The 12,956-nt window shown below is 38.5% G+C and overlaps 1 protein-coding gene across 3 annotated transcripts in view; it reads left to right on the forward strand.

Moving 5' to 3' along the window:
* The window catches only part of CDH8 (cadherin 8), a 154,060-nt gene that overhangs the window by 109,248 nt on the left and 31,856 nt on the right, over nucleotides 1–12,956 (forward strand). For 2 of the 3 annotated variants that reach the window (XM_027744744.2, XM_027744743.2), the window contains one exon: nucleotides 9,971–10,092. In XM_027744744.2, the coding sequence (XP_027600545.1) occupies nucleotides 9,971–10,092 (122 nt within the window). Of the gene's footprint in view, nucleotides 1–4,604; nucleotides 4,650–9,970; nucleotides 10,093–12,956 lie in introns of all 3 variants that reach the window. The other variant, XM_027744742.2, reaches the window with a different exon arrangement.

Consider the following 12,956-nt stretch of genomic DNA (forward strand, 5'->3'; position numbering starts at 1 on the left):
GGCTAAGCTGACAATATACATATTATATTAACAAAGTGAGGGCATCTTTACTCTGAACAACTACCAGCTGGCCATCTGCACTTTGAACAGTTGACTCCAAAGCTCTAAAGAAAATAAGATTAATCTTAGAAACACTGGGTAGTATTCATCTTGTTTGGTAAGCTGAATTCATCAACTTTGAGTGGAATGTGACTGTCTAAAATCCCCCGGTTTTTCTGTGAGGCTGAAGCATAAGAGCAGGTCAGAGTAGAGGTTTGTAACTGAATATAACTTTGGACAATCTTCTTTAAGCATATTTCTATCTAGAATAAAGACTCTACTCAGGATAGTGTACTTTGAGCTTCTAGGAAAGGTGCTGGATAGAGAAAGATGACACTATTTTCTGGCTGAAAAACAAAGGAGGTGATTTTTTTAAAGGTTCATACTGATGTGTAGGGACACCTTTTGCTTATTTCTGAAGGTATGGAAGTAAGAAAGGTTTGATGGTACACTTCTAGAACCTGATTCATATCCAGCATCTCCAGTAATATATTATCTGTGAAGGAAATATAAGACTAATTAAATTGCACTGTTAAGAAAAATCAGTCTCAGAAAGGAATAGGAGCTCTTAAAGTAATGACATTTAAATACTTCTATAATAAATTCTGCTTTAATAATAATTTTTATTAAAGCATTTTGATGTTTTGTCTACCAGTAAGGGAGGGATTTCATTTGAGCTGTAGATTATTTTACTTCAGTTATGAAATCATTTAAAATAAAAAACCCCAAATATTCCAGACATCTTGTCCTCAATCAAGCTGCTTATTGTTATTATTGTTACTGCTAGTCATTAGAAAATTTCAGAGCTAATCATAATTGACAATAAGACCTTGCATATCTAAGTCAATATTTTATGACATTTTAATATGCATGAGGTATTAGCATATTAATAATATAATTGCTCCAAAGTGTGGGCCAGATTCCTGACTGGTTTATGGCAGCACAACTCCCTTGGTTAAGCTGGAATTGAGAAACAGAGCAGCAAATCACGCCCTGGAACTTCTGTTGTATCTTAAAATTTTTCTTTTGCTGCCTATTCACTGGTTAATTTTTTAAGGTAAATCCTTTTCTGTCACTTAAGGGCACCATATTATTTTCTGGAATTTTTGTCTCATTGTTATAGTTAGATATTAAAAGCTATTATTTCCTCACAACAATTTAAGGCATTGCTCTGCCTCAGAAAATCTGGGCTCCTAATTAGGCTTGTGGTGCTGTGATCCACAAGAAGTGAAGATCCATTGGCATTTCATCCCACTGTTATTATTTCTAGTGTGTAATGAAGGGATCAGAAAGATGTGGTTCCCTCTGCTTTTCTGTGGTTCCCTTTTTCCTATCTTTTCCTTCCTATTGGTGGAAGTATTTTCAAAAGCATTTAGTAGACTCTGACTTTTGCTGAAATGATGTGTCTGTAGACTAAAGCTTCCTACTTTCAGATGCTTCCAGAGATTGCTATTCCTTATTATATTATTATTATTATTCCTTATTATATTATTATATTATTATTATTATTCCTTATTCTTGAAGTTAGTTATAATTTTTTTCCACTTTTTTTTTTTTTTTTTTAATTTTCATTGCTTTTTTTGCCAAAAAAAATCCCAAACCTGTAAAACTTCAAACATTTCTACCTTGCCATTCTTTGGAGTTGATAAGTGCCCTGCTAATAAGTGCTAAAACTTTACCTGTGTTTTTAATTTTTGCACTTGTATAATTATTCCCCCCCCCTTCAATATGTAACACAGTTAATTGACTGCAAACTTCCTCCTGACTTGTACCCTCGTTAGACACAAATAAGGCTCAATAACACGGTGTTTTATCACAAATACAGGTTGTTTTCTGCCAGCATTTGTTTCAGTTTGGTCTCTGGATAGATGTGTGGGTGGAAGGATGTTGGCAGTATTTTTTTTTTTTATCCTTTTCCCTTAAGGATTTACCCAGGAGCTGTGAATAAACCAGAACTGTTTCATTGTCATAAACCTGACATGACTTTAGCAGCTTCCAACACAACCCGCTCCAGCAGCTATACTAATACTTTATTTTGAATTATGTATTTGTTTACCCATATTGACGTGTCACATATATCTTGATTAGGTGTCACTATGAATATAAAGCTCACTGTGGTCAAAATTAGATATGCAGAGCAGTCTCTAAGGACATACTGTTTGCATCCAGAGCTTCTGTCAGGAGACAAGTTACCCAAATATTGCAAAGATGCTACAATTTGAATTAGGATGCCCCTTTTAACTCTTTTCAAGCCTCATCCCATCCCTTTGTTCCCTCTGATTTCATATCCCCATTTCATATCCCATGCATTCCTAGAACCACAGAGTCATTTAGGTTGGAAAAGACCTCCAGGGTCATTGAGTCCAACCCGTACTCAATGCCCACCTTGTCCCCCAGCCCAGAGCACTCAGTGCCATGACACCACCAGGGTGGGGACTCCACCACCTCTCTGAGCAACCCCTTCCAAGGCCTGACCACCCTTTCCAGCAAGAAATTCCTCCTGATGTCCAACCTGACCCTCCCCTGGCACAGCTGGAGGCCGTTCCCTCTCCTCCTGTCCCTTTCTCCTGGGAGCAGAGCCCGACCCCCCCCGGCTCCCCCCTCCTGTCAGGGGGTTGCAGAGCCAGAAGGTCCCCCCTGAGCCTCCTTTTCTCCAGGCTGAGCCCCCCCAGCTCCCTCAGCCTCTCCTGGTGCTCCAGCCCCTTCCCCAGCTCTGTCCCTTCCCTGGCCATGCTCCAGCCCCTCAAAGTCTTTGATGTCTTGAGGGGCCCAGAACTGGACACAGTTGAGGTGCAGTCCCAGCTTGAGCATCACTGCCCTGGTCCTGCTGCCACACTACTGCTGGTACAGCCCAGGTGCCCTTGGCCTTCTTGCCCCCCTGGCACACCCAGCTCATGTTCAATCGCTGTTGACCAGCACGCCCAGATCCTTTTCCAGCTTTCCAGCCCCTCTGCCCCAGCCTGGAGCTGCAGGGGGTTGTGGTGACCCAAGGGCAGGACCCAGCACTTGGTTTTGTTGACCCTCACACTGTTGGCCTCAGCCCATGGATGATCCAGGTCCCCCTGCAGAGCCTTCCTGCCCTGCAGCAGATCAGCACTCCCACCCAACCTGGTGCCATCAAAACAAGGTGGATTAAAGGCAGAGCACCATCCCAAGTGATTTAGAATAACCAGAAAGCCTGGAGTTTCTGGTTAGTTGGGTTTTTGGGTGGCACAAGGGGTTGGGGTTGCCATTGCTTCCCATTCCCCTCCAGTCCTGAGGTGGATATCAACTTGCTTCAGCATCCTCTCCCTCAAGGACAAACTTACATCTCACTTACCCTGGCCCCATGTGCTCAGTCACATTGTAGCCACTGATAACTTCTCTTTTCTAAATACAAGAAATCTAAATACAAGGTGGTCTTTTGATTTTCCCTTATAACCAGGGGTATGGTACAAGAAACCCTCTTCCCACCTGTGAACTACATTTGCTTTTCCAATCTATTTTTTTTTCCTTTCCAAGCCCTTTTGATCTGTCTGTTCATTCAGACAAGACAATATCATTAATGAAAATATGCCAAACATAACAAGATACTTCTGAAAAAATTTACAAACCTTTCCTAGTTTTGCAAATGGATCTCACAATTCAGAGAGTATCAGAAGTAATTACTCGGTAGCTGTTTGTAAGACTCCTGAATAACTGCTCAGCTTCATGGTATGAAAAAGAACAAAGAGGTTGCATTTGAATGCCAAATTTAGCCTGACCTCAGATAAACAAAATGAGGGTTAACTGATTCTATCAGTATGTATTGTGCCTCTGTGAAGGGAATATATTCACTTTTTTAAATTTAGTTTTATTATCAGGTTTTATAAATCAGTGTTATTCCTTTGAAGTCAACAAAGTACCCAGTTAAAGTCTCTGTTTTAATTTAAATTATATTTACATTTAAAATCTTAAATTATTTCAAATTTAGGAAATAATGCAGTGTTGCTACTACAGTGGCAGACAGAGAACTGAGTGCAGAGTTAGGTGGAATGTCGCTGATGAAAAAAAATCCATTTGGTCTTTTTGCAGGCACGTTTAGTTTTTGTGCAAATTTTAAGTAATTGATTCAAAATCTTATGAGTTCTGGGCTACATGAAACAATTTTAATGTCCTGCATGCATTAATGAGCAAACAATTTTAATGTCCTACATGGACTAAGGTGGAAATAAAAGAAAACCTCACAGAAATAGAAAGTGAGTGAAAATTTTGTCTGAAGTTTTCTGTAGGGCCTGAAGAATATGGTTTATTCATTTGATATTTTCTGCCTTGACTTGTGCGTGCACCACAGAAATTTTACTCTTTATCTTTTCTTCTGGCCTTATCAGCAGCCTCAAAGTGTAATCTGTCCTTTAGATCCAAGCTTTGGTCCCATCTTAATTATATTGGTTAAAGGTAGGTGTACATGGCCTACCTGAGTCAGCCTTTACAGATGGAGCTGCTGAACTTTGGGAACCTCTTAACTACAAATTCAGCTTTGAATTCACGGCCTTGCCAAACTGGTCTGTCCTCAGTTTCCCCTCCTTCTTGTCCTCCTTTTCCAGGCTATGCAGTGGAAATGCCCTCCCCGCGCTCCCCCTGGTCAGCGGGTACGTATGGCTCTTCTGGAAGCATGTCTTGTGCAAGAGTCTGACACTGCCCCATGGCCATCAGAGGTAGAAAAGTGGATTAAAATGAAAGAGTTGGATGATATTAAGCCGCTCCTTGGTTAAACTGGTGACAGTCTATCAGTGAGGACATAAAACCAGAACGTAACGTGGCTTTGCTCTTGACTCGTTACATTCTTCTTCTGGAGCCCAGAATAAAACAAACCCAGTGAGCTCCTGAAAGGAGACAAAACTTTTCAAATCTGCTCTTGTTTGTCTCCCGAGGAATGACTTAAGGAACAAACCCAAGAAATATGTTTCCCATCTTTTCCTTTCCGCGCCCCTCCCACGCACTTGTACACACAGAAATCGCCACAATCTGCTCCTCCGGAGCCTTCCAGGGGGCTGAAATAAATAGAAATGGAATATTAATTTGGAAGCAGTGATTGTTTCTTGTCTTAGCAACTTGTACAGGAACCTTCCTGCTGTGTACTGATATGTTTATATTGCTGTTTAGATACTCCACAACTTAGTATTTTCTCATCCTTTAAAAACACAATAATTTCAAGGGAGAATCTAAATCTTCACGGTGAACAATCCTGTCTGGGTTTTTAGTTTGGTTGCTTGAATTTTGTCCTAACTCAGAACTAGCTTGTGTTCTGGTATTTTTAACAGAAACACTGGCAATTCCTGATGTCTCCTGACAATTTTGGAGTCAGTTTGAGGCACTCAGTCTGTCTTGAATCAGATCATTACACAATGCTTCAGACAAATGAGCACAGGATTTGCTGCTGTATCTGATTTCTAGACTTAAGCTTCAACATAAATAAAACTTCAGTTTCACAATAGCATCTGTGTTTCTCGGGATTCTTGAAGTCAGATTTGTCAGTTTTATATGACAGAAAGATTGTTATAAGCTGTGCTGTTCTAGAGGTAAAGGATTGCCCAATGAAAACAACAGCGTAAACTCTAAGAGGAGAAATAAACTTGTCCTGCATGTGGATTATCTTAATAAAATCATCAGATACAACTTTGATAAAGTCATGGGGGATGGATCTGTTAAAATACAACTTAATAAGTTTGAAATATAAGGGATGTAAACCAAGCACCCTTGTTTTTATTAAGTCAGTGATTCAGATTTTGGTTTGATTTCTTTGTTAGAACCAGGGCTTCCTCTACTTCTAATTTAAAATATTATTATAGTAGAAATTTCACTGAACCACAGAAGCATGAAATAGCCATTTCTGAGCTATGTAGTGATGATAATAATAATAAAAATGTGTTATTTTCTAGGAATCTACTTTCTGTTCAGGTACTTCATTTTAGTTAAAATGCAAGACCACTAATGAGTTCTTAAAGAGAACCTTGAAGTGGTTTTGGATGATTTAATTAAATAAAGAAAAACTGGATTAAACTGAATTCCCTTGGATTTAACAAATTATAAACTTCATTTTGGGCTGCAATAATTCTCTTTCTCAAAGACAACTTGTATGTGTATCTGTCAAGGAAAGACAGGGGGAAGTGTTTTAAGCATGTTTATGAAGTGTTTAAGTGTTTATGGGAGTTGAAAAGCTGCATTATGTTCTGTTAGTTATGGCACAAGACCAAAAATTTTATTTATAAGCTCCAGTTACTCCTAGTATGACTTGTTGCCTGCAGTGACAACGTTAACAACACTCAGTGCTTTGCAATACAACTTTCCAATGAAACAGGAACATCTCAGTTGTGAGGGGGTTTTTCCAGGAAGAAAGAAAAATATTGATGTGGTAAAACATGCATCTGTAACCTCCAAAAGATCAGGTTTAGAGACACTAAAGGGCTCGATAATGTTTTGTTGTTTGTTTTGTTTTTTTTTTTAATTTGACTTTGGTTATCTCATCTACCTCATCATTTTGGTATCAAACTCAGCAGCCTTTTTAAATCCTGGGTGGGTTTGAATGGGTTTGTTACTCAGAGAAGTACCAGCTGGTTGTGTGCTTCAAACTTTTAGTGTTCCAGCAGAATCTTGAGAACAGGGGAGAAAAGCAGGAGGGCTTTTTTAGGTGCTTATAATCCCTGTAGACTCTTCAATATGCATTTCTAAACTCAGTTGGATTTCCCATTATTTTTTTGAGTTTATTTATTCTCACAAGTGAGTCCCTACTAGTTATTTCTACATGGAGTGATCCTTTCCTTATTTCTGCCTGGCTGTTCCTTTCTGTGTGTGCTGTGCTCATCCAGAGCACCCTGCTGGATCTCAGGGCTGTGGGCAGTAATTGAGACCTCAGCAGAGCCACGGATGAGCTGCACTCTAGGAAGGGATGTACACAATTTGCACATGTGTTCCTTACAGCTCCACGCTGTGCTGTGCCACTGCTGGCCCCAGATGACCAATTGAATGTATTAACTAAGTCCTTCTGTGCAGCTGGGACTCGAAAAGGCTTTGGGTTAACCAGACTAGTTGAAGTTTTCTCACTGTTTTTTGTAATTTTGCGCCTCAGGGTGCTAAATTTTCAAACGAAGCTGATGGTTCTCAAGTGACAGCCCTAATGGCACACTTGTATTGCAAGATTCAAGGTAGGTCTTTTTAAACTGCATCACAATAAAGCTTTTAAAAATCTGTTTAGCTCCTTAGAGAGTCTTTAACTTTAAACTGTTCTATGATTTTGCATAAAAGAACTGATTAGAATTTAAGCAATCAGTCTTACTGTCTACAGGCAAGAAGACTCAGTCTCCTTTAATTCCATTGACTGAGGGGTTTGTTGGGAAAAAAATCCTAAAACAAACAACCCCCCCCCCCGCCCCCCCCCAATAATTAAATCTGGGTTTTGTCAGTAGTTTAGAAAGAACTGACTCTCCATTCATACAAATGAGGAAAAGTCCTGAAGGCTGAATACTATTTAGGGAGACATGAGGGGCAGTGGGATGCAATGGGAGCAGTTTGTGCTCTCTGGGATCAGAGTGGAGCCACTTCAGTCCCTTCCCACTTCCAGTCCAAGGATTTTGGGCATTGCTAACAGAGCTGGATTCAAATATCCTCTGAGTACGTTTTGCCCCTGACAAGTTTTCAGACATTAAAGGTATGAATATGAACAGATGGGACTGTTTTATCTGGACACTGTTTTCAAGCTGGATTTGTTTAGTGAGGAGTCATCAATGTGTTGGAAAAGGTGTGCTCAGTAAACACTTAGCATAAAGTGAAATTTCCTTGAAAAGTTGGGAATGCCAAAATAATTCAACGTACTCAGTGTGGTGGGCAGTACAAGCTGCAGATAAAATTCCCTTTCCATCTTTCTCTCTTTCTCAACAACAAATTTCATCACAGTCACAAGAACCCTAAAAGGCAGCAGATATCCCCTTGTTTGGAGATCTCCAAACCGGTTGGGTCTCTCTTGTGTGTAGTAAATTAATTTTTTAAATGAATTCTCATCAAGTTTCTAATTATAATATCTTTAAATTTAATGTTTGTATTTCTGATGAAAGACAAACATTTTGGGGGCAGTCACAAGGGACATGAATAATTTCTTTAGAAGCTTATCTAATTAATTACATTTCTCTGTAATGTCTTTAAAATTTGAACTGCCATCATTTCATTAATTTGGATAAAAGTAAATCTTTAGTGTTTAAATATGACACTAGTGCTGAGAATTCTGATAAGCTCGAGATTCATTGTATTTTTATCAAGTGAAGATTAAAAAAATGTGTTTAAAATGTTTGGGATTCATGATTTGCATATTAGCTTTTCTTTGGTTTCAAATACATTATTATTTCATGGCATGAGTTTCACCTCACATGTTAGTAAGATATGATGATTCAAAATGGACATAAGTATTGGTCCTAAAATATTTTAGTGGGGTTTCCTTTTTTTCCTGTAATGTATTTCTCTCCAAACAAAAAACTTTGGTGTCCTTCAAAAGGGAAACACTTAAAGTCTGATGTGTGATAATCTTCCATATCCTATACTGGTAGAATGTTAATGTTTGAGGCTATCCAGCAAATATAAAGCCTTTCTTAATACCATCAGTGTCTTAGGGCTTGTGTCTTTTGAAATTGTTATTTTTATGCTATTTCAAAGCAATGCCAGTTGGGCAGTTGAAATTTGCACATTTATAGGTGGAGCCCCACAAATTATGGCCACCGTAGCATAGGAGGAGAAAACAGGCTGTAAGATTTAGGGTTGGATTAGGTCACAACACAATTAACCCTGATGGAAACCACCAAAAATACAGTGGTTCTCCCTTTATTCATCTCTGTCACTCATGGGGCTGCCACCGGTTGCTCCCTGTGCACTGGTAGAGCCCAGTCTTTGTGTACTTTGTAGACACTTGAAATGATAAATACATTGAATACCAGGCAGTGGGAGATCTGCCATTGTTTACAGTAAAACCAAGGTTAGAATGCTGTGATTGTAAAATATCCCTCACTAAGTGATGGACTTTGAAATTAGTACTGAGTTACTTGTAGGGGTGTGTATGTGCTATGGAATTGTTTCTCAAACTCTTCAAATCAGGTGGTCACCCCAGTTTAAACAGAGTTCATGTTTTTGCTCTTTGGGGTAAAATAATCTATAATATTTATAAAGAATCTGTAAATAAATTAGCTATACTGAATTTAGGGACAGACACTAACAACTGACTCTGAAGTCTATTCAAATGCAAACTGATGGTTTAGCTTTTCTTGCCTTACAGCTCATTCTCCTCTTTACAGGGGTAAACCATTTTATGCAAAATAGCTCTACATTATAAATAATGAGTCGTTACTTCGGGGAAGAAAGAAGTTCACAGGTCATGGTTTTGGTCAGTGGGAGATGATCAAAGTGCTTTAATAGTCCAAATTACTGTCTAGTTTTGCCTGTGTCAGTCTACCATCCATCTTCCTCACCATGTGGGTCACCACATTAACCGTATTTGCAATGAAGAAATAATAGATGTGCAGTCAGAACAATTAATAGAGTGAAATGCTCTGTGCTCTGCCAAAGATAAACAAAGAAATAAATCTCTGCTGTTTACAGCCTCCCCTTTTCCATGTATAATGGACTTTATCAATAAAACAATACAAACTTCATCAAAGAAAAATCTTACCAATTTAGCCCAGGAAAGGTCTTCATTGAGCTAATCTCTAACAAATGCTGTTTGCAATAGGGATCTATTTATTCTTTTCAACCATGAAACTCTGGCCATCCCTCTTTATCTCCCACTCCAACTCCCCGATCCGTTCTGGATAAGGCAGCCCAGGTAGGCAAGGACAGGGGACGGGAAGGGCACGGTTACTGGGTGTGCATTTCTGGGTGTATTTAGGTTCAGATCAAATCTGCTCACCTTCTATACTTTGGTGTCTTGCCTTAGGGAACCACAGCCAGGTGTCCCGGGTGCCTGTTGCCATCAAGGTGCTCGATGTGAATGACAACGCTCCCGAGTTTGCCTCAGAGCACGAAGCCTTCCTGTGTGAGAATGGGAAGCCTGGACAAGTAAGTGTCTCCATGGTTTTATGTTGTGTGAGGCTGAGGTTGAGTTTCTCCCTGTCCCCTTATGTCATCTTCATTCCCAAAATATATACCTGTATATTCATGCTAACAACCCTTAACATTAACTGAAGATAAACCTGTGATCATGTTCTGTGGTACATCTCTCGTTATATGGGCATATTTTATTTAAATATAGGCTTTAAATTAAAGCTTGAAATAAAAAATTCCGAGTGTTTTTATGCTCCCACTGATCCCACTCTGTGTGATGGAGCTCAGCACTTCATAAATTCAAGTGTGTCAGGAGGTAAAAGTATAATCCAACCTGAACTCCAGTCCAGTTATTGAACTATATTGCAGCTGCTTCCAGGTATAATTTAGAAGAAACAGTTAAAACAATAAACCCATTTCTCCTTACCCTTATTTCAGTTATAATCTCTATTTAGTTCTTACTCACTTTTTTATGAAAGTTGGGAAAAAACAAGACAGCAAACCAAAACTTGATGGGAAATCACATAAATTGTAATTGTGTTTAAGGTTTCTAAGGAGGAATGGGGTGATGGAGAAATGGAGTTGGAGTTTTCATTATATTTAAAAAAAGAGAGAGAAAAAAAGAATTAACAGGTTATTTTCTCCCTGATTTAATGGAAAAAAAGAGGAATTCACACAACACTCCACAAGGTGAGGTAAACATAGCAAGATATGGATCCAAACTTTATAGTCTTTTTCAAAGAAAATAAAGCAGATCAGATTTGACAAAAAGCATCCAATTTGAAGGACAAGTGTACAGAAATAGGGAAGGATATCTCATATCCCACATAAATGACAAGGCAAAGATTCCAGAATATGTACAGACATTTAGAAAGTAATGCAGTGTAAATGAGATGGAAACTTTTGTCCAGCATGAGAAACACTGTGTGTTGCAACAATTCACTGTTTTTAAACTTTGTAATTTATTTCTAGATTGTGACATTTTATTTGAATAAACAGCAGCTGACAGCATGACACTAGGCTTGTTAATCCAACTATTCCTGTGTCTCATGTGGGTGTTAGGCATTAAATTCACTGTTCTCCAAAGAAGGTTACCTGACAATAGAGTTAGAAGTTATTTTCTTTCAGCAGTGTGAAATGACAACCTATATAGCAGTATATGACAACCTACCTCTGGCAGGATTGCATTGTTACAGCAGATGACTTGACTTCTAGCACCCCTTTTTGTTTAGTAAAATGGTGTCAAAAATGTGTCATTTGAGAAATGAGAATTCTCTCTAACCAGTGAAAAGGAGATTATTGAGATGTGCCCTTATGGGCAGGCAGTCATGTCACTGCTGGCATTTAAGTTCCTCCAGCTCAGGGTGGATTTCTGTTTAGCTCGGGGTGGATTTCAGATGCTGAGTAGTTAAGTTTTCTAGAATACATTAAATTCTAATGAGGATAACTTTACCCAGGACTCAGTAAGCTTCCCTAAAATCAGAAAGCTCTGTTGTACACTGTTTTCTGACTATATTTATCTAGGTATTCCTGTCAAATTTCAGGTGTTTTAAGACATGGTGAAAAATGTTCACATTTCATTTTGGAATGAAACAATAAATGAGATGATTAAGAGTCAGCTGTTAAAAGAGGCTTTTGTTTAAGCACTTACAGAAAACTTTCATTAAACTACGATATTCTTTATCTTACCATTACCTTTACACTCTTGATCTGATGGCAGATGTCACTCTTGAACATGGATCCTGTGTGAACTTTACAGATGGTTATTAAATATTTGGCTGTCAGCATGGATGAGGTGGCACTGATCCTGCAATTTATTCTGTGCTTTAAACAAATAAAATTACTGGAACAATAACCAGTCCAGAATAATCACCAAGGTTAGGTTCTGAATTTGTCATTCAAAAATTATCCACTCCTGCAGAGATTTTAGTATCTCCACAATTTTATTGTTTTTTTCTTATGCTTATTTCTCTGTTCAAATTTCAGAAGAAATCATATTCATCAGCCAAGATGTAAAATTCAAAAAATTAAATATATTGTAGCTATGAGATAGCTGATATGAGAAAGATACTACTCCTTATATAGTAGCAAAAGCCTAATTTGAATTGTTCTCCAAAGTTTAAACCCAAATGTTACATGTGCAGGAAAGGTGTAACTGTGCAATTCCAGTCTATTTACACTTGCAGTTCAACTTGAATCTAAGTTTAAATCAAATTTGAATTACCATAAGGGAGTTTGCATTTGAACTGTTTATAAAACCTTATGTGCAGCCACTAAATAAATTGAACAGTCTATTCCAGTTCACTTTCTAAGGGTTCTATTTTGGGTTCTGATATAATTGCAGTGGCAAGTACAGCTGCTGGTGATGTGACAGAATGTATTAAAAACTGTTGATGTATAATGTTGCCAGATGCATTTTCGTTGCCTTCACCTACCTCTGAGAGTAGAGGTGCCACAGCTGATGGAGAGGAAAGGGAGGAGAGGAGGAAATATATTTGTCTATGTACATATTTATGTGCTGCTTGCACATTTTTGCACACAACAGAAAGTTGCCAGAGATGTTTTTTTGTCGGTTTTAGGGGGAAAAAAATTAAATTATTTGAATGTAATGTTACAGTAACTCCAAGTTAGCCGCAAAGCTCATGCCTTTCCCTGTTACTCCTTTTTATTTTGGCATAATTCTACTATTAAAGCCAGAGTATTCATGGTTTGCTGGCTATGACTGTGCACTTGCTTGTTCTCCAGCACAGTGAAATTATTTTCCTGTACTCCTAGAGCAGAACTTCTGTCATGTTGAGTGAGAAAAGTGCCTCACTCACTGTTCCCCAGCCTAAACCCAGACCTTTCCAGTGAAGTGCTGTTTTCTCAAAACAAAGCTA

The sequence above is a fragment of the Pipra filicauda genome, unplaced genomic scaffold (genome assembly GCF_003945595.2).
Source record: "Pipra filicauda isolate LSUMZ 115617 unplaced genomic scaffold, ASM394559v2 scaffold296_size2174093_pilon, whole genome shotgun sequence".
Taxonomy (NCBI): Eukaryota; Metazoa; Chordata; class Aves; order Passeriformes; family Pipridae; genus Pipra; species Pipra filicauda.